General features: G+C 40.0%; 2 protein-coding genes across 2 annotated transcripts in view; both read right to left on the bottom strand.

Moving 5' to 3' along the window:
* The window catches only part of LOC123968066 (NACHT, LRR and PYD domains-containing protein 12-like), a 583,923-nt gene that overhangs the window by 266,150 nt on the left and 295,894 nt on the right, over nucleotides 1–21,879 (bottom strand). The window lies entirely within an intron of this gene.
* The window catches only part of LOC123968035 (NACHT, LRR and PYD domains-containing protein 3-like), a 49,782-nt gene continuing 41,412 nt past the window's right edge, over nucleotides 13,510–21,879 (bottom strand). Inside the window, exons 8-16 of the mRNA XM_046044509.1 lie at nucleotides 21,336–21,482; nucleotides 20,517–20,634; nucleotides 20,244–20,297; nucleotides 19,666–19,721; nucleotides 17,288–17,502; nucleotides 16,651–16,916; nucleotides 15,060–15,173; nucleotides 14,818–14,959; nucleotides 13,510–14,343 (exon numbers count right to left, since the gene is read on the bottom strand). Coding sequence (XP_045900465.1) covers nucleotides 13,937–14,343; nucleotides 14,818–14,959; nucleotides 15,060–15,173; nucleotides 16,651–16,916; nucleotides 17,288–17,502; nucleotides 19,666–19,721; nucleotides 20,244–20,297; nucleotides 20,517–20,634; nucleotides 21,336–21,482 — 1,519 coding nt within the window. The 3' untranslated portion in view covers nucleotides 13,510–13,936. The remainder of the gene's footprint in view (nucleotides 14,344–14,817; nucleotides 14,960–15,059; nucleotides 15,174–16,650; nucleotides 16,917–17,287; nucleotides 17,503–19,665; nucleotides 19,722–20,243; nucleotides 20,298–20,516; nucleotides 20,635–21,335; nucleotides 21,483–21,879) is intronic.

Genomic DNA, 21,879 nt, shown 5'->3' with positions numbered 1-21,879 from the left:
TTAGAGAGGCTGCTGTCAGTTCATCCTGAGTGATTCTGTAGGAGTGTTGGGGGATTCAAAGAATCAATGATGTTATACTGCTGTACCTCATGCGTAAATGTGGACAGCATCTTTGTTAGCGTGAAGACAATACATCCTATTTTTTATAACAAAGACCCACCTGATTGGATAACTCTGCACATCACTAGAACCCTATGCAGCACATCTTACTATCAGAACAATGCACCCATTAAATAGCAGTGAAAGTAACGCAAAATGAGTGTAAGGCATTACACTTCAGAGTCAGTAATATTGTAATATAACTAATTACTCTCAAATGACAGCAACTAGTAATCCATAATGTATTACAATTTGGAAGTAACTTGTCCAACACTGATAATAATAATAATAGTGCCCATAATGTAGACTAGCCTGTTGTAGTTCTGTGATGACAGTTGTAATTGGGGCTAAATGAAATAGCCCCCATTTTACTGTGTCATTTCATAGGGACTGACATAGGGACTAATGATAAAAATGCTTACTTCATCAAGCTGAGGCTTAAATTATCTCCTTTTTACAGATAAAAGGTCACTACCAAAAAAGTTAGGCTACTGGATTTCTGTGTAGAGCATGATACTGTATGCTGCTGTAATCTGACTGTTTTCAACATATGCCATAATGTTTATTGCAACCTTGAGATGTTTCTACATACTGTATCATAATGTTGACAGACATGTTTCTGGATTCTGAAGATATGATCTGTAGCCTTTATGCATTAGTGCCAACAGCTGGTCTGCTCAGCTGACAGAAATCACAACGGCAGGCTCCCTTCCCTGAGGTGAAGACATCTCATTTTGTTAAATGCCTGTTTCCTTAACTCCTCCAGCTCACATCTCGGGTGGGAGGGACTAAGACACAATGTGAGGAAATGAAAAGGGCCCCAAAAAGCCTCTCGTAGTGGAGTACAAGATTGCTGATATGGGACATGTCAAATACTACTTTGCACCAAAGATTGATGAAGAGGCATCCTAAGTTTTATAATCATTCCCAGACTTCATAAAGAAACTCCATTCATCAATGCCAAAGTTACACTCTCATCATTTGATACTTGGTGGAGACATGAACACTTTGTTAGAGCTCCTCTTGGGCAAATCAAACCCCAAAGCACAAACCCCCTGAAAAATGGCACAGACTTTATCACAATTTATGAGCTGATGCGGATGTATCAATTCTTGGCAATTTCTACAATCAAAAGATAGACACTTCTCCTTCTTTTCAAATGTTCATTAGTCTCACTCTTGCATAGATTACTTTCTAGAAGATAAGTTGCTTCTTCCTTCTGTGGCCTCAATGAATACTTGTCAAGAGAGGCTGACTGGCCATCGGGAAGTTCTGTGATGATTCTGCCTGTCTGCTTTGTGTTAATTTATCTCTGCCTGTTCAGTTGTTTGATACACTCAACTGTTCAGGGATCCTGTTGTAGTCTGTTTAACTGTCTTGTTTGGTTGTGGTCAGTGTAGGGGTCATGACATAATTTACTGCAAATTTGGAATTATTTCTATATAGGTTAATTTGGTAGGTTATTTGTTGCTGTATTTTTATTGACCACTGTGTTCTTCATAGTTTTATTTTGAATATGTTGTTATTTTCATCAATAAACGTTATAGACTTTGTTGTTTTTTTTTAATCGGTGGAGGTGCTCCCGCCACTGTCCTCTGCCATCTCCCCCGGGGACGAGGGCATGCAGAAGTTCTGGAGGCACTCCGGAGAGGTCTCACCTTCATCACCGGCCTCCTATTCTGCCCTCAGGCCGCCCCCCTGTCCTCCCTTGTCCTGTCCCTGTCTGCTCCCTGAACTGTATCTTTTTGCTTTTTTTTGGCCCTCCTCCTCTCCCCCCCTTGGAAAGTTTTCGGTTCCATCTCATTCTGTGTTCCTATTTTAGTTATTTTGTAATCAGGCTTCTGAGTAAGTTTTTTTTATCTTGGTCCTTAGATGTGCTTAGTAGTTCTTTCCATTTTGAGTCATATGTGTTCTGTGTTTTGTTTTATTCGTCCTGGTACATTGTCGTTTGTGATTGTTTTTGTCCACTTGTTGGTCTGTCTTGTCGGTGTCCTCATCTTTGTATGTTTTTGAGAGTTGTATGTTCAGTGTTGGTGTCAAGGTACATATTTGTATATGGGTGCTCTCTGTTCAGTCCATGACTTGGTGTCATGCCCTGTTTCCTGTTTTGTTTTGGAGGTTGTCTGCATCTGTTTGTATCCAGCTTGTTTCCTGTCTTGCCTTGATTGCACCTCATGTGTCTCACCTGTTGATTCCATCCCTGCCTGTTAGCCAGTGTTTTAATGTTTGTTATTCCTGTTCTGCTCTTGTTGGTCCATTGTTGCTTGTCATGCTCTGTCAGGTGTCCTTTCATGCTTGTTCCCTGTTTTTTTGTGTGGATATTTGGATTTTTATCTTTCTAATATGGACTCAAACACTATTTTGGTTTTTCTGCCCCAATTCTGATTAATCCCCTAACGTTTTTCACCTGCTTTTTACCCACCAGACTGGTGTGTGTTTCTGTATATATTGTCTTAAATCATTTTCAGTTTTGTCGCATCCTCATCGTAAGTCGAGTGTCTTTGTTCGTGCTCTGTGCTCTGTACCTTTACAGATGTATGTAACACTACCTTTATTTGGACTTTGACTGCCATGACATCATAAAAGCCCCCTGTGTTTAAATAAATTCTGACGTAATGTATCGACTCCAGCTAGTATATGTATTTGGGCGCACAGCTCAGTTTTTCCTGCCTTTGCACTCGGAAAGCCTGACAACAATATGTTTTCCTGACAGTTAAACATGTCATTATTCTTATATAATGCAAAAAAGGCCAAAATGTTGCTGCATAACAGGAATAATCTGTGATTATTAATAATCAGTTTGACAGAATCTTGAATAAACAAACCAACATAGGTATAACCATTTATTTTTAGACATGTTCTCCTTGTCACATCCATGTGTGACATTATAAGTGTAAATATTTTGATATTCTATGAACAAATAACCAGATATCTGATAGAAGTTTTAATATCAGTCCCTTAAGTTCCCAAGAACTAGAAGAGCCACTTGTGTCTGCACATTTCATATATTTACAAAACATTTTTCTGTTTCTCTGTGTTCACCTCAGTTCTACAATAGTAGAACCGTACATTTGGTCCTTGACAAATTATATTAGCAGAGACAATCCGAGGCAGGTTAGCCATTTATTCACCAATGTAAATCGGATTTTAAATGGTCATCAATTCATTAGGTTAATGAACGCTGACCTGAGAATTCCCAGATTAAGACAAAGTGTAACTTGATCTGACCTCAAGGTTTCCAGTGTACAATTTGGACTCTCCAGTCCAGCAGTCAGAAGCTTTAATCCTGAATCCTGCAGGTTGTTGTCACTCAGATCCAGCTTTCTCAGACTAGAGGACTGGGAGCTAAGAACTGAGGACAGAGCTTCACAGCTTCTCTCTGAGAGGTTACAGCCACTCAGTCTGGACAGAAAATAATCAACATGAAGACAATTAACATTTTTACAAATACAATTAATATTGTATTGTATTTTTTGCATCATTTGCTCATTCAGTGTGTTAAGAACGACTTCTCAGCACATGTTAAAATCATTGTTGTTTTATTCTAAAGATGTTGTAGATATGATGACAAATCAGTAATTAATAAAACATGTAATGTTAATATGTTGCATTGTATTAAACATCAATGAGGATTTCCATCTGAGCCAAAGTTCATATGTAATGTTGTATAATATGTGAAACTGAATTAGAACTAAAAAAATTTGAAAATTCAAAGATTTTCTATGCCGTAAAACAAGAGTGAGAGACTGTTTAAAATAAAAGGTCCATGATATTTAGAGAAATAATTTTTAAGACAAAATTTAACTTGAACTGACCTCAGGGTTTCCAGTGTACAATTTGGACTCTCCAGTCCAGAAGACAGCAGCTTCACTCCTGAATCCTGCAGGTTGTTGTTCCTTAGGTCCAGCTCTCTCACACTAGAGGACTGGGAGCTGAGAACTGACGACAGAGCTTCACAGCTTCTCTCTGAGAGGTTACAGCCACTAAGTCTGGAGAGGAAATAATAAATTTGACATTTCAAAAATGAATAATTAATCATTTAATTGTTAAAATATTGAAATCGATCCTATGCTGATACAATGTGTTAAGAAAATCTGTTTGAACCAATGCTGCTTTATTCTAAAGACAAACATTACATTTAAAATACTGAGTCTGAGACTATTTAGTTAAAATGTCATGATATCAAAACATAAATGAGGTTCTCCAAATCTGCCAAATTTCATATTTCATGCTAAACAAAATTTGAATCTCAATTAGAAAAAATACAGCCACACATGGTCCCAGCTTGTCTCTGTGAGATTACACAGATTCAGTCTGTAGAGACAAAAGGAAGGAAACAAGTAATAACATGTTTTTTCTCCAGCTAAAAGATAAAAGTGTTTATTGATGAATAAATCCCACTTACACAGCTTTCTTGGAGACTTTGATCACTGGCAGCAACCTCAGAAGAGCCTCCTCTGAAGCAAAGTATTTCTTCAGGTCAAACACGTCCAGGTCTTTCTCTGATGACAGTAAGATGAAGACCAGAGCTGAGCACAGAACCGGGTATAGTTTATCTGTGGAGAGTCTTCCTGAACTCAGGCACTGTTGGATCTGATCCACTAGAGAACGATCATTCAGTTCGTTCAGACAGTGGAACAGATTGATGCTTTTCTCTGCAGAGGGAGTCTCTTCAATCTTCATCTTGATATACTCGACTGTTACCTGATTGGTTTCTGAGCCTCTTCCTGTCTGTGTCAGCAGGCCTCGTAGCAGAGTCTGATTTGTCTGCAGTGAAAGTCCCAGGAGGAAGCGGAGGAACAAGTCCAGGTGGCCATTTGGACTCTGTAAGGCCTCGTCCACAGCACTCTGGTAGAACTGTGTTGATTTCTCTCCAAACATTTTAGACCACCAGGATGATGACAGCAAATTGACACCAGAGGTGATGAAGGTCAGATGGACATGAAGAGCAGCCAGAAACTCCTGAACGCTCAGATGGACAAAGCAGAACACCTTGTCCTGGTACAGCCCTCTCTCCTCTTTAAAGATCTGTGTGAACACTCCTGAGTACACTGAGGCTGCTCTGATATCGATGTCACACTCTGTCAGGTCCGAGTCATAGAAGATCAGGTTGCCTTTCTGCAGCTCCTCAAAAGCCAAGTTTCCCCAAGACTCAGTCATCTTCCTGCTCTCTGGAGCCCAGTGTGGATCTGTCTCAGCTCCTCCATCATACTTGACATTCTTCAGTTTGGACTGAACCACCAGGAAGTGGATGTACATCTCAGTCAGGGTCTTGGCCAGCACGCATCTCTTTCTGGTCTTCAACAGATCCTCCAGAACTGTAGCAGTGATCCAGCAGAAGACTGGGATGTGGCACATGATGTGGAGGCTTCGTGATGTCTTGATGTGGGAGATGATTCTGCTGGACAGCTCTTCATCACTGAATCTCTTCCTGAAGTACTCCTCCTTCTGTGGGTCAGTGAACCCTCTGACCTCTGTCACCATGTCCACAAATCCCACACACACACACACACACACACACACACACACACGAACTTCTTCTTCACTTTAGATTTAAGTTCATGCAGATAAACTGCACAATTAATTACAAAACAGATCAATAAATGATCGATTAAGTCCATATGGCAGTATCATATGTTGTTGAGACATGTTTAAGTATCAGTAAATGTCCCGTTTATATAGCTTTCAGTCCACACAAAGCGCTTCACATCACATTCACACGCTGATGAGCACAGACTAAGGTGCCAACTGCTCATGAAATGTATTGATATGCAGACAGTGGGGATAGTACCACTGACCTTGCGGTTATTGGACAACCACTATCCTGGTGAGACAGAGGCACCCATGGTGGTGACTGTCCATAACACAAGGTAAAGGTTCTTTGAGTTAATTAATTACAACATTGAATCAGATGGTTTACACTGATATTAAAGTGTTGGTAGTACTGCTGATCCCACTGTGAATCAACAGCCAGGTCTGCATTTCTGAACTTTTAGTTAACATTAGTGTTGTTGCCGAGGCCATGTATCTTCTTTACTTTTTTGTTTTTTTAAAAACATCCCTGTTTGGGGAGGACCAGAAATTAAAAAACTGTGAAGATAATTTTATTCTTAATCAGATTCTGTTTGTTGCCACTGAAAATTCTTACTAACACTACTGACGGAGCAATGTCATTAACCTATCAGATTGAGTTACATTGACCACAGCTTTTGACACAATGAAAACGTTGGCATGGTAGCAGCACCACTCAACTCATGAGTATAAGTATTAAATGGCAGCTATGTAACTTGTTTTGTTAAATGACTAGTTGTTGTTGTTAAACATTTTGATCAAAAATATGACTTTTGCTTGCTTGCATCGTGCACCCTTCAGGTGATGTGAAGTTGAAGTGGCCTGCATCTATCGGTGTAGTTAATGTAGTTTATCACAGAGTGACAGGCGTAGCCTACTGTCTTGCTTAAATTTAACTGTGTGAACCCTTCTGGATGGAGGCTGTGGCCAAAACCTCACACCACAAAAACAGTTTCTCCCCATCTGCAGCTGGCATCATCAGATTTCCCTGACACTTCAGACTGCCTCTTCAGCTACAATACTCTGTACTTTAAAGATCTTTCCATAAACTGACTTAATAAATGTGTCACATCCAAATTCTCTTTAAAGAGAGATGGGTCAATATTTATCTACATGCAGCACTGCATACATTTTATAGAGGCAATTCTAGCAGACATGGAGCAGTCCAGTGGGTGGGTTTCATGATGTTGCTCATCATTTTAACATTTAACATTTCTGACATTTGAAGTTCCCAAGCAGTACAATGTGAGCTGAGATTTGTGATTTCAGATATATATAATGGGAAAAGCTCACAAAGAAAGCTTTGAGGTCATGACAGAACATGCAAGTTGTCGCATTAAAAATAAGGATGACCGTGAAGACAACCTCTAAAATATTGTGTTTTTATCAAGCTGTTTTTGCAGAAGCCTGAAATTTCAGGAAAAAAGCAATTTTAATCCTCAGATTCAAGATGTCACGATGAGCAAGTACAATGAAGCTAATGTGCAAAACGACAAATGTTGGATACTAAATGTTGCATTTTCTAATCTATTTCTAGCTGCGTTGACACTTCAAATGAACAACAATGTTCAATAATAGACACTTCAGTGTTAGCAAAATCTTTGAGTTCACACATAGATTTAATAATAACTGATTGAGGCATTTAACCTTTATTTCTTTCCGGCACTTTTTCCAAGTACGCTGTTGGATGAAAACAAATAAGTCATGTATGTTGGACCGCAAACAGCTGCCCTTTGTCATTGCCGGAAAATGTGACTTAGATATCATCTGTGCATTTGTCCAAGTATAAATGGCAACAATTTATGTTTCATTTGAACCAGAGAATCAATCCAAAGCTGATGGTTTCACATTGAACTGCATGTCAAATTAAGCTGGAACGTACTTCACTCGTGGACTGTAAAAAAGAAGTGGACAAAGCAACTGTGATGCCACTCATTATTTTGTTGACTGCCATTTTGATGCCTTGACTTTGATATTTTGGCCGTCACCATCTTTGGAAACCAGAAGTGACCATAATTGAATAAGAGGGTGGAGCAGGGCAGAGATACGCATTGCTACAACTGAAAGGTTGCTGTAGTATTGACTTGTCAATCAGCTTGTAGCTCCGCCCTAAAGCCTCCCCTGCTTTCTGGTCTCTGTTCCTCTAAATGGGACCATAATTTACTAAATGAACTTCATGCTGTGTTGAAGAAGACTTGAAACTAGCGACTGAGACCATAAACTCTTTGAGAAAGTGTGCTGAGAAGTAGGCTGGTTTTCTCTTGTGAAACCTTCTGCAGCATCAAAAGAAAGAAGCTGTGTTTCCTCAGACTCTGATGGTTCATTCTGTGTTTTAGAGCAACTGATCACAGTCCAGCTGTTATCACGGTTTCTATTTCTGGTGTAAACAGAATTTCTGTTGATTCGATGGAGGAACTCAGGAATCAGGGTTAGCCTTCGTTAGCAACTAGCATCTGTTAGCCTCAATAAAACCACTGTTTTAACATCATTCAATCGTTCTAAGCAACTTTGGACACAGAAATTCAGCAGCCCATTCATTTCTTGCCTTTAATGAACGAAGTCACGGCTCCAGCAACAGATTCTGGAGTGTCTTCCGCTGAGCTATGGCGACACCAAACAAACTCAGAGTGTAAAGCCAGGGCGGATCGCATTTTCCCGCAAAGGACTCCGGAATAAATCCACCGGTTTGAACTCAACTCGAGACACAACTGGGGTGTCTGGCCAGGACAACATCCACGAGCCAACCGGCAGTGAGCCTTTGCTACGGGGAATTGAGACAAAAGTAAGGCAAAACAAACTACACTCTGTGACTCGTTGGTATTCTCTAGTTGGCCCTCATCTATAGTTAATAAACCCCTAGGTTATTCAAACTAAATTTGCAACGTAATTTCTGACCATTCGTTCCCTCATCCTTGTAGAATCCTCTCCCTCTACAACATAAACTGAAATTCAATCGAGCCTTACATTCTCTGTTCATTACCTTCTGGGTTTTTTTCCATGTTGACTATTGTCCCTTTAATATTCCCACATTTAGTCCCACTGTTGTACTCCCTTTAGTCAGTCAATAAATTTCACCTTGATCACAGTGATTTGTGTGTGTGTATTGTTAAGAATCTGGGGTCCCTGTACAGAGGACTTGCCCTCAGATTTGAGACTGACTGATTGACTGAACTATTAATAACTAATGAATTACCAGAAATGTGTGTAACTATCAAGCTATACTCAAGGACCTAAAGCCTTGGGCGGACAAGCAAATCTTTAGGTGGTGCCCCCTGGTTTCGAGGTATGAATTAATATTCCCTAAAATATACATTTTCATAACTGTATTAAAATTATACGTAGCGTTAGACCTGCTACTCAGCCAGCAGCAGAGCAGCGGGTTTCCCTCAGGAGCTGCTAAAGACCAGAAAGGGTTCAAAGAAGAAGGAATACTGGTGGCCACAAATACGACACCAAATGAAGGAGAATGTTGCTCCAGAACAGCAGGAGGTGGAAACCAGCTGTTTCCTAACAAGTCTTTCATCTTATCAAGTTAAAAAGGGATCTGTCAGTGATCAGTGCTGTCCCCAGGTGGCCATAAACACTTACTGCAGCTTTAAAATGAGATCTTCTAATGGCAGCCTTTTCTCAGGATGCAGTAGACTTCACAGTAGAACTCTGTATTTGAGTACTACTACCTCCTTCCCTGGATGAATTCACATGCGTGGCAGTACACCCTAACCTCCCAGCCTTCTGCTCCCAGTTTCTCTGCTGCTCTGAAGCTTTGCACAGCTCTGGGGACGACACCTTTGCTCGCATCAAACTCCTCTCCCTCCATGGTGGAAGTCTTTCCACTTTCTGATTGGCCAAAAGCAAAGTTCAGAGTGTACTAGGCCAAAAATGGGTATGTTGCCCAGAGTCAACACCGCACAATAGAGGTTTAAGGAATAATCATTCTTAGTTAGATCATAATCATTTTTATTAGTAATAAATTATAATCATCTCCCATAATAAAGGAATATAATTTCAAGCCTTTCCACTGCCTGCTACATACTAACTCTGTGTCAGAGCATGCTTCCCCATCATGACATAACCAAGACCTAAGAAAACATACAGTCTAATTAGAAACATAGTCATTTCCACTCATTGGAAACAAAACTTTTGATTCAAATATTACAATAAGTAATTAACATTATAAAGATTCATCATCACACAGATTCTTGCTTTTGCTTCATCTTAAGTTCAGCACTCTGGAAATAAATGGATCCACCTCACAGAGAGCAGCGATCGGGACTGAACTGGCTTCAGCTCCCTTTCTTAGCACTGTGACAATCACGTTTTGTAATTTTTGTTCTGATTGACTGCATTTCATCATGATTTATAACGTGAAGTTCAAGAAATGTATATAGAAGCTGGCTCAGAACAGGTTCAGACACTATTCAGAAGTTGTGTCCAGACTGAAAGCAGCGTGGGACGGTTTCCTCTGCTGGGATATTCCTCTCTAGGGTTTCCTGTATGGAATCTAGAACCAGAGAAAAGATGGTTTAATAACCATCATTTTTACAGCTCTCTTAGAAATTACATTTTAAAGTTTAACTGAAAAAAAATCAAAGACCAAAAGAGAGAAATTTAAAAATGTATGGTTTCATGATGGTGCCCCAATCCTTGTAATCCATGGATATATTGTTAGTTCTGTTTACATACAACTTTTATTATTTTACAGCCAGTCACATCTTGCAGAAAGCATGCACCCTCTTGTTTGGGGGTTTGCCTTTATTACTGAAGCATGTGTTACCTAGGTTAGAAAAACACTCACTAACACCGGAAAAGGAGGCACCGAGAACCGAGCTACACTAACCCAGATTTGACATAATGCTATACCCCTATTCCGCCTGCTCCTGGCTAATGACCGGTCACAGAAAATAAAATGGATGAAGGAAGACTGTTACAACCCAGCTTGGAAGGGGAAAGGGAAGCAACATAAACCAGATGGTTTTGGTATATTAAAGTTATTTATTGTACAGAGAGTTTGCTGCGTAAACAATTGAAAACAATATAACAAAAGGAGATCTCTACAAACATTATTAACTAACTGCTGAAACAAAAACCCTCTCTGGTTACTTCAAACCAAACTCAAAGAGCACAGCACCCCTAAACCTAGTGAAACTAACAAAGAGAAACTACAGGTGTGCAAACAGAGTAAGTGTTAAACTAACCCTGGCCTGATTTCTGAGGTGAGAACACAGATCACAGTTTAAGTGCACCACTGATGCTTCAATAGGGGAAAACAAAACACAAGGATAATCTACTAATTGGCTACAATGCTAACACAAACAATTCCACTCAAACAGAGTCATCATAATCACACCAGTGGCAACAAGGCAAGCTGATCACCAGAATGAGATCTGCCTGGAACAGCAGGATGGCACCGTATTTGAAGGGGGAGCAGTCTTGCTGGCAGCTACAGGATTGGAGGAAGTGGTGGGGCACTGCTCCCAATCACCATCACGCAATGCGACAGGCAGCTTTTGGATTGGAGGAAGTGGAGGAGTGCCGCTCCAATCGGCATCCTTGGATGACAAACAGCATATAGGCGGGGCTGGCAATGGCCAGACCAATCTTCAGCAAGGAGCCACACAGCCTGATTAGCATATCACTACAAATGACTGTTAAACACATACAAACAGGCAGCTGTAACAAAGACTCAGGCTAAAATAGGGGGGGGGAGTCTGTTGAGCAATCATCTTTATACAGACCTCCATCACAACATCCAGGATGAAGCTATTGCACTCGATGATCTGACCGTGTTCTGCTCTGACAGAACATAAGACTCATGTAAGATGAGAGCTTTTAATTTTAAGATGCCAACCATATTATTTGCCCAAAGAACAGCTCACAGACTCGCACATGTTTAGAGATCCACCCAGGAGAACCACATCAATATTGAGGGATATATATACAGTGGATAGAAAAAGTCTAAAATGCCAGGTTCTTATGATGTAAAATAATGAGAGAAAGATAAATCATGTCAGAACTTTTTCCACCTTTAATGTGACCTATAATGTGAACAATTCAATAGAAAAACAAACTGAAATCTTTGAGGGGGAAAATGAAAAATAAAAACCTTACAATAACCTGGTTGCATAAGTGTGCACACCCTCTTATAACTGGGGATGTGGCTGTGTTCAGAATCAACCAATCACATTCAAACTCAGGTTAACTAGAAGTCATTTCACACCTGCCATCATTTAAAGTGATTCTGATTCATCACAAATAAAGCTCAGCTGTTGTAGTAGGATTTTCCTGATATTTTCTTAGTTCCCTCACATTAATTGATCCATTTTCTGGGTTTCTCTGTTACCTTTAATAGCCAGTATGCAGGTGGGGCACTGACTTGAGCAAGGGGGGCATAGGATTCCTTTATATATAATAATTCTGTCTCCACTGCTCATATCTACTTTCTACACTTTCATGCATGACAGCCTCAATACACGATGGTTAGAGCAGCTTTCCCATCTCAATCAGAGTAACATGATGTCAGCAGCAGATTTCCGAAGTGAAAATAACCAGTAACAGCGAAACACACTGCACAGAAAACATAACAGGTGACAACATGAAAGACTGGAACAGGTGACAGCGCACCTTCACACTTGATCATGATAGTGACAGTGCACAATAACAAACGCATGAAAACTGTCGGTGCACCGTTGACATTATTGACAAAATGTTTCATATCCACGCGTATATAGGTATAAACACAAAACACAAGCGTTTAGGCTAGATTTATTTTTAGTTAAATAACTAATAAACACGTTCTACTGACATTATAGTAAGTAGAACGTACTTAAGCTCTTAGTTTTTCGCTGTGCAAAGTCGTTTATTAAACCCTTTAAATCCAGCTGGAAGGCACGGGGGATTCTTCACTGAAAGTGTAGTCCAGAAAAACGGGTCTGTCCCATTGAACTCCTCGGGTAACGATAAGATTTTAAGTTTAAGTTTGGAAAAAGATGATTCGGCAGAAGCCACAGTCACTTGCTTTGTTAATGAAAACAGTGAAACGGTGCAGACTTCCTCAAAGCTCGCAGCGAGCTGTTGTTGTCCACAATCAACATTTTGGTTAGTTAGGGCCGAAGTACAAACCGTGCGAGGTCCCTATTGAAACAGAAGGGTTTTTCTTTCTTTCTTTTTGCAAAGTAACCTCGATTTTGTGGGCCTAAACATACATGGGTTTTGCGCTTGAGCAGGCAAAATGGCTTGCTAGCGCCCCCTACAGTGCAGCCCCCGGACTAAATTTCACCTATGTCTACGAAATTCCTGTGGTATGTGTATCATGTCCAGACGTTCAAAAAAGCCTCTTGGAGCAATGCCCGGCATCCACAGGAAGTCGGTCATTTTGGATTTAAATGTCATTTTTGGCGATTTACACACTTTGTAATAACAAACTCCCCCTAGGGAATTAGTCCGATCAACTTCAAATTTTCGCTGTGCATTCTAAATCCATTGACAAATAAAAGTTGTACAAACGTTTTCTGTTTCTTTTTCACTATTTTAACATAAAAACGCAGTTAGTTAATCCTTTCATCTTCATTTAGATGTAATATAATGTAGAGTAATACGTCAATATAGTGTTTGTATGTAAAGTGTCATGTTATTGTATTGCTGTTGAATGTGAATGACATCAAACTGGGAACAGAGACAAAATTGTTGGTACCCCTCCTTTAAAGAAACTACTCAGAGAGAAAAAAACAATTGGGTTTCAAATAAAATAGAGGTTTACACCAAATACGAGAAAGTAAAAGTTCCAGTTGTGTGCAAAATATAAATAAAAGTTAAACTGAAAATAAAAATAGGCAATCAGGCTTTTCACCTTCAGTTGTTTTTTTTATTTTGCTTAAAGATCCTACATGGAACCATATCACATTTAGACAGATATGTACTAAATCATATCTAACATAAGCTAAAAAGTAGCGGCAACCTCAAAAGGTGCACATTATTGAGAACAATACGATCTGCTTGGTTTACTTTTCTGTGACTTAAAAAGGTCATTGATCAAACTTTTAATTAGACTAATTGCCGATCACAAAAGCATCTGTCTGTTTTAGTTAGTGTTTGAAGACACGTCTTAATTGAATTGTTTTCCTGCTCAATGTCCATACAGTGTACTGAGGCAGTGTAATTCAGGTTCACTTAACACAAAACACAATACAACTTCTGATTCAAAGATAACAATAAGTGACTATAAAACAGCTGTTATAGAGGTTCATCATCACATTGTCTTTGATTTGCTTCATCTTAAATTCAGCACTCTAGAAAGGCATAGATCCACCTCACAGAGAGCAGTGATCAGGACTGAACTGGCTTCAGTTCCCTTTCTTCGCACTGTGTCAATCACGTCTCGGGCTTTATCTGCTCTGACTTTTGTTCTGACTGACTGCATTTCTTCATCGTTTATAACATGATGCTCAAGGAGTTTATCCAGAAGCTGGTTCAGAACAGGTTCAGAGACTCTGTTCACAAACTGTGTCCGAACTGAGTTCAGCCTCTCTGTTGCTGGAACCCTTTGTTCTGCTGGAACCCTGTCCTCTACTGGGACCATCTCCTCTACTGGGACCATCTCCTCTACTGGGACCATCTCCTCTACTGGGACCATCTCCTTGGCTGTGATGTTCCTCTGTGAAGTTTCCCTTCTTGAATCTAGAAGATAAACAGGGAAATACTTCCAACTGAAAATAAATGTCATTAACGGCTATCTTAGACATGATTTTAAAGCCCACGTAACATCCGTACTTTAGATGAATGTCCATACATTGGTTTTCTTAATAAAGTCTCACTGTCCAGACACCAAAACCCAGATTATTCACCACAAACAAACAGATGCAGAGCTGAAAGCCACTATAAAGTGCTGTAAAGCTGATAACTTGCCCATTCAGCCGATCATTCACTACCACAGACACCAACACACTGTCACTTCATTCATTGTTTTATACACACTACAAACAAATACGATCCTTAAAAAGAGGTTAAAAAAAGTGGACTAAGTAATGAATGCAGACTGAAGAACGATCTGAGGCAGAGTAAGAATTAAGGCACCATGGATCAATCAGTAAATGTTATCTATCCTGCTGTACTATCAGGTGGAGTGATGCTGAAAATGGATAAAGACTTCACCTGTTAGATCAACTTCACGCTTCCAGACCTCTGTCTGTCTCTGGTCTCGGACCGTTAAAGTCACTTCTTCTGTGTTTGTCGGCAGGCGGATCTCAAATGTTGGATGGTAATTTGGTCCAAATTCCAGGTCAAAATCTTCTTCCTGAAAACCAAAGTGTCAGAACTTCCATAGCATCCAAAGTAAACCAAAGGTAATCAACAGCAGTTCGATGATTCGTGGTAGAAAAGATTTTCATACTTACCGTAGGCTGAATTTTGATGGCCTGAGGACAGAGAAGAGTGTAACTTTCATCTTTGATGAGTTTGCATTTAGAAGCAGTCTTTATGTTCTTACAGGGCTGCTGTTGTTTGCTGACCTGAAGAGACAACAGAACATCTTAACTTCATTCCTCATTTTGCACAAAATATCTGAGATCCTTTTACAGTCTGTTAGACACATCAAGTGGAGATCTTCCAAAGTGGGTTTAGTATAAAGGTTTCTCTGTTTGCTCTGCAGTGAACGCAGAGTAACAAAACAGGGAATGTTATACTAACAGGTTGTAACTGCCTCCGGCACATTTCTACTAAAGTTTGACCAATCCTCATTACTTGGGATCCTAAATAATTTTATGGGTGTAATTGGCCTCTCTCAAAAAGGAAAACTGGAACAAACTACACCAAGCCGTAAGGCTAATACTAATAAGCAAAAAGTCATGGCAGAGGAAAAAAGGCGGTGAGCCCACTGATGGAGTTGTACAACGGCTCAGAAGTGATATCAGCTGCTGTCACAAACTTGATTGGATTTTTGCATCTGTTAATATAAAATTCCTAAATTACAGGGATAAAACGTCTGTGACAAGAACCGCCAGTACTGAAGAAGAGATCTCTACAAGAACTGTCCAGTGAGATTCTATAAGGCCCTGGCAAACGGTGTACACAAAAACAAAAAAGAGTTTTATGCTGTTCAAGGGGAATCCAGTATGACATGCCAACATGTGAATGGGGAGTCCCAGCACCTTTTTTTTCCCCCACTTTCCACAGGTTTAAAACTGTATCCGATTCGTCAAGCCACGCCCTGAATATGCAGTTGACCAATCACAGCGCAGTATACTGTAGGACTTGCTCTAACTGAGGTCCGACACTTTCATGGCAGCGCTCCATTGACTCTAAAGCAAAAGGCGTTGTTTTCTAGCATTTTTTTGCTGTATTTTTCAAAGATATGGTCAAATGCTGTTCCTGGGTGTAATCGTTACAGTCATTATCCAGGAAGGTTGAAAGGAGAAGTACAATTTATTCCCTTTCCAAAACCTAAAATAAATCCAGAAAAATGTCGGCTGTGGATTGTTCCTAATGTAAGGTTAGTTAACGCTAGCTAACTTACTACTGAATATAATGTGACATAGCCCTACTGTTCTGCTTTTAAATGATTGTAATAGTGAATAGAGACCTAACCAGCTGTACAGAAACATTCTTGACCTTTAATATTGTTGTCCTCATTTTTAATAGTCAGGTAATACAGTGGTTCACTTTTACTCTGTGATCTGTAGGCTTTAGCTTCTGTCTTTACTTTTTTCACATCAGTTTGAGAGCCTGAATACAACCTTCAAATGTAAAATGCAACTGCAAAACTGTCTGCTTCTTCCTGAGATCATGTTTTCCAAAAATTTAGACAATATTTCTCCAGGGAGTACAGTTGTAGACAGTGGCAACGCCGTGATAAAAGTTTGACAGGTTTCGACAGTTTGTTGGACTTAGCAACAGTAACTAAGGGGGGCGTGGCTTAGCAAAGGGTCAATTGTCCTTTAAAGACATATCAGAGAAGTTTAGACTGAAAGCTGTAAGATGAAGCTTTACCTCCTCCAGATGGATGTTACTCGGTAGCAGAAGCACATTTAGGATCTGCCTCTGTGTTCTTGGGTTCGGTGGTCCGAGGAACAGCAGAACTTGGCCGCAAACAGATGTTGTCCACAACCTTTTAACGATGTCCCAGACCAGGCCAAAGGCAGACAGGTGAGGGACTTTGACAACCACATGAGTGTCTGTAATCTCCAGCGGCTCGAGGATGCTCATTCCATCATCAGTGATGTGGACGACAGACAGCAGACCGTCAGGCAGCAGAGCTGTGAAAACACAGAGCTGGTAAACTTCTGGTTTACTGATAACAACCTCAGCATCATGTTAGTCCTTAATCCGGGACATCAAGTCAATGAAGAGTATAACCGTTGAACTCAATTTACTGAACACAACTGTCAGTGTTGGTGCCCTTGCTCCTGCCTAATGGGGATAAAATATTGTGCCTAGGCATTTCAAAAACAAATGGTAAGCATGCAAAATAAGTAAAAAGAAAAGAACTAAAGAAAAGAAAATTGTGACCTCCAGACGATAACTGCTTTCAGGACAAACTAAATATCTATCTGCTGTAAGAACAGGATGTTGTTTCATCGTTGCTCAGACAAAACTCTCCCCTCACTAATCACAATAAAGTCCTCACCGTCCTTTGTTTCACAGTGCGGCAGGTGGAGCTGACAGACAGCCTCCTCAGGACACTTGATACTGAACAGCAGCCCTGCAGCCGTCTTGCCGGCTGATTGGAGGAGGCTCTCATCCCATTGGACAGTCCGGTACAGCAGCTCCGCCTCCTGAGTCATACCAAACATCAGTCCAGTCAAAGCACACTGGAACACACCTGGACCAGGACACCTGAACCTGCAGGACACAGAAGGGCAGATTACAACAGGCTTTCAGCCTGCTGGTCACATGATCTGTTGAGTTCAACAGTTTTTATTAATATTGTATTTTACATATTTTAATATTTCTTTCTGCTCGGTCACAACCTGATACTTTTCTGCTCACACTGAAATTAAAATCAATTTATTTTTCAATTTTTGAGCGGCACAGACCAAAACTTGGGCAGTCTTGTTTTTATCATCTTAGAAATGGTTCCAAACTATTATCTGTTTTATCTTTCAAAGACTCAGAGATCATATGACAAGCCTTTATCTCCTGGAATGGAATTGGAAAAGACACATGCCTTTGGTGTGAGAGTCCCGGGTTTGATTCCCACTGTGACACATCCACCATTGTGCCCCTGAGCAAGACGCTTAACCCATCGTTGCTCCAGAGGTGTGCAGCCTCTGGCATACATAGCAGTTGTTAGTCGCTTTGGATAAAAGCTTCAGCTAAATGAATAAATGTAAATTATTTCTGTGATAGTGTAGTTATCTACTACTGAGGCCTCCAGATTAAACTTTTTTAAGAGTGGTTTAATTAACTGCTGTCTTCAAGTCCCTAACTATTGACTATCTGCACTACATCTGATGCTACGCAGATAAAATGCCTTTAAAGAAGCCTGTAGGCAGATTGTCAAGGCAGTAAGTAGTAGGCGTAAGGTTTTAACATTTTCAGCCAAGGTCGCTTTACCTAGGGGGTGAAAATTTGCTAAATAAACTAGAGTACCAGTAGTCTTATGCATATGGCCAGGTGACGTAGCCATTTTGTCCAAGATGGGGTTGCAGACATTCTTTTGTTTAGAATTTTATCTGTAAAAAAAAAAAAAAAAAATCATTACATGACTTGATGGATAGTTCATCAGGAGGGACTGAGGCTAATGTGTTTGTCAATCAGTCAATGACAGAAAGTAAGTAAGGGGCTTGTATAATTGTTATTTTTATTAATAATCTCAGAGAAAATAATTAGTGCATTGCCCTCTGTGGTTTACAGTTAGATCTGTCTGTTTTTTTGCCCCCTGCGTTCTGCCCCTCTACACTCTTTTTTTGAGCTTTTATCAGTGTGGCATTTCTCCATGGTGCTTTTATCCTACCAGACAACTTTGATCTGATTGGAGCAATGGCATCAATAACATTCATAACAATAGAACTGATGATCCTTGACAGCCACTGAAGGCAGAGCTGGTATGGGTTTAAAAGCCTGGGTGAATAATGACAATTCCTAGCCACACACCTGTCCACATGTAAAAGGATCCTGATTTCTGGTCCAATTCCAGCTCTTTAACATGGCTTGGGTTACTTCACCAGGCTTCGCTCTTTCAGTCCAATTTCATCCCACTTAACATTTACAACAAGCAACATTTGAGATCCATCAATTAAACTGTACTCAAATTGCAAATAATTTGACCTCCATCCCATTAAGTGTTCCACGTCCTGCACTAAGAAAGAAAATGGCATGATAATGAACTCATATCTGAACATAAACTTGACTCCATGTTTTAACAGAAACCTGGTTAAATAGCAACAGACCTGCTGTTCTTATTGATGCGTTTTCTCCATGCTATAGTTTTTTTTTCCACAAGGAATGGTAAAATATTCTAAACATGGTGTCCGATGATGTGACCTCCTTGTTCACCTGAATCCCCACCATGGAGGCAGTAGAAACTCTGAGGACACGATTGCTAAAACACAACACCTTGAACAATAGAACTAACCTCGGCTCGTACCACATTTGTGACACCACCTATTCCCAGTACAATCTCCAGCTGAGATTCCCTTCCAGTCAGTCAAAACTGAAGAAGCCTCTTGGATGAGTGGATGAGTGTCTTCAACTGAGCACAGTTGCGCTTGATTTTAGCCCACCTTGGATAAATATGACCTTGATGAAATCTCTCCTGAAAAAAAGTTACCTGGATCCTTTAGTGCTATATGAACTATTTCAAACCTTTAAGTAAAATAATTGTGTGGAGAATTAAAGAAGCTCAGCTGACCAATCACTGTGTGAGGTGAAGATGTTCGACCATCCGATGAGCAGTTCTGTTGAAGCATTCCGGCGCTACATGAGCTAAACTCTACTGAAAAGGTTGACCTTTCAGTTAAAGTGTCACTGAAAGGAGTATTCTGCATTTTATGATTTGGTTACCTGTATGAAGTCTTTTCAGACTCAGTCAGCAGTTCAGGTGTGAATCTTAACTTCTCCTAAAATAAAAAAGGCAGTGAATTAGATATTGAACACGTTGAGATGGGAGCAGAAACTGGTAACTAACTCAGTTATAAACAGTTGACAGGGTCCTCATTGTTTCTTCTCTTCTTTTACTACGTGTGCTCTTAACTTTTTTTCTTTTTGTTTATTTAACAGGGACAATGGACAGTCATTGACTCTCCCAGAGTTAGCCAGGTGGCAAGATTTCATCAGCCATCCCTGGGCAGGCAAATCAACAATATAGCATCAAATGTTAATTTCAGACAGGGCTACAGAGAATAAATATTGCATCTTACTAAACTAAAATCACTTTTCACTTTTTGTAATACATTACATCATACAAAAAATAAATATTTTTTACTCTGTGAATAATGGTCACATGATTGGTTTTAATTCAGCTATCAATTGGTGATTTAAAACTAGAGAGTAGAGCATTGTCTGATGGGTATTGTGTTGCAGCTCTAATGGAGAAAGCTGACATGCTAAATCCAGCAGACCTGTGCTGTACTACACAATACCTCTGGTAGATGCTGCTGTTTGCCTGATGTCATCTCAGCATAGTTAAGCAAATTCTGTCAGTGGGGGAGGAGCAGGATTGTGGGTAAGTTTGTAAATTAAGCAGGAGTTTGATAGGTAGACAAAATCAAAAGGTTTTTACGGGGTAAATTATCTGACAGTGATGATCATAGACTTTTTGCCCAATATTTTTGGTTATTTTCTTTAAACTGTACTGTGTTTTTTCCTAATTGGGATCAAATGGTCATCAGGGACAAACTAATAAAAATTTTAACATTTGTATTCAGTGCCTCTTCACACAGAAGCTGCTGCTGCTTCTTCAACCTCTCTGGATCATCAGGATGCAGCTGATCCTCTTCATCCCCTGTAGCCCTGTTTTCTTTGCCATCCGCCCTGTAGGAATAAAAAATATAGCTGTTATCTCTTATGAAGAGTGTTACAATGATCAGACTCAGTTGGTGGGTGTCTCTTCACTAAACTATACTCTGGTGATTCCACACAACCAGTCACCAAACTTTTATCTTATTGTCAACCTGAATTTTCCGATCTAGCTAGATGTACATTCACATGAAACAGGAAGTAGCCTGGAGTGGTTGGCTTCTATAATGGCCAATCACATCAGCTCGTTTCATCAATTTTAGGAGCAGCAGAATACATTAAATATCCAGAGGACTCCAAAATGGCTCAAGAGAAAGAGTGAAGCTCAGATATAGTAGAGCCCCGTTATAATGCAGCACCCAAAATTAATATTTACACCCCAAATATTAGATGCTCACCATCTTAGCTCAGCGTTTTAGCATGCTAATATTAGCTAATTACCAGACACAGAGTACGGCTGAGGCTGATGGGAATGTCTCTAGGTCTGCAGGTATTTGGTCATAAACAAAAGTACACATTCAAATGTGGACATGATGATGGTGCTAGATAAAAGTCCAAGGCTTACAAATGTTATTACAGTTCATTCTCTAAAGAACATGTCTGTGGAAAATTTGATCACATCCGTCCAGTTTTTATTGAAAAAAGTGGAGGACGGACAGACAGACAGACTTTGTGTTAACATTTCAGGTCAGATTACAGTAGAAACGGTCTCTTACTTTAAGTCTGATGGTCCAGGTTCATTACCGAAGACTGGAGGTCTTTCTTCATACCGGTGACCTTGTAGAAAGCTTAAGTATCCTGGTGACTCTCTCATCTTCTTGACTCCAGTCAATGTGACAGGTGAACCTTCAACACTGAGGAAGCTAAATGTATGTACACCAATGCATTTCAGATACAGACACTTAAGGGAATTGATTGTTAATAGCAATTTTGACACAGTTAGATTTGTCAGAAATGGCTGTGTGTTTGAGGAAACTCTCAATGAATCTGAGCAGTGACAAGAAAAATTTATCCCCTCTTAATAAACATACATGAACATTAAATCTACAATACAAAAATAATAATATGTTCAAAACAGTGCTACAAGGATCCTGATGAGAGTCCGAAAGTATGACCTCATCACACCCATTTTCCATTCACTTCACTGGCTTCCTGTTTCTGCTAGGATTGAATACAAGACTCCCTCCTCACCCACCGATGCATCTATGAAAATGCCCCCCCCTTATCTGAAAGAACTACTCACCTCTCTAACTACAACAA

Source organism: Micropterus dolomieu, linkage group LG01 (genome assembly GCF_021292245.1).
Source record: "Micropterus dolomieu isolate WLL.071019.BEF.003 ecotype Adirondacks linkage group LG01, ASM2129224v1, whole genome shotgun sequence".
NCBI classification, from domain to species: Eukaryota; Metazoa; Chordata; class Actinopteri; order Centrarchiformes; family Centrarchidae; genus Micropterus; species Micropterus dolomieu.
This window is presented reverse-complemented; position numbering and strand designations above follow the sequence as displayed.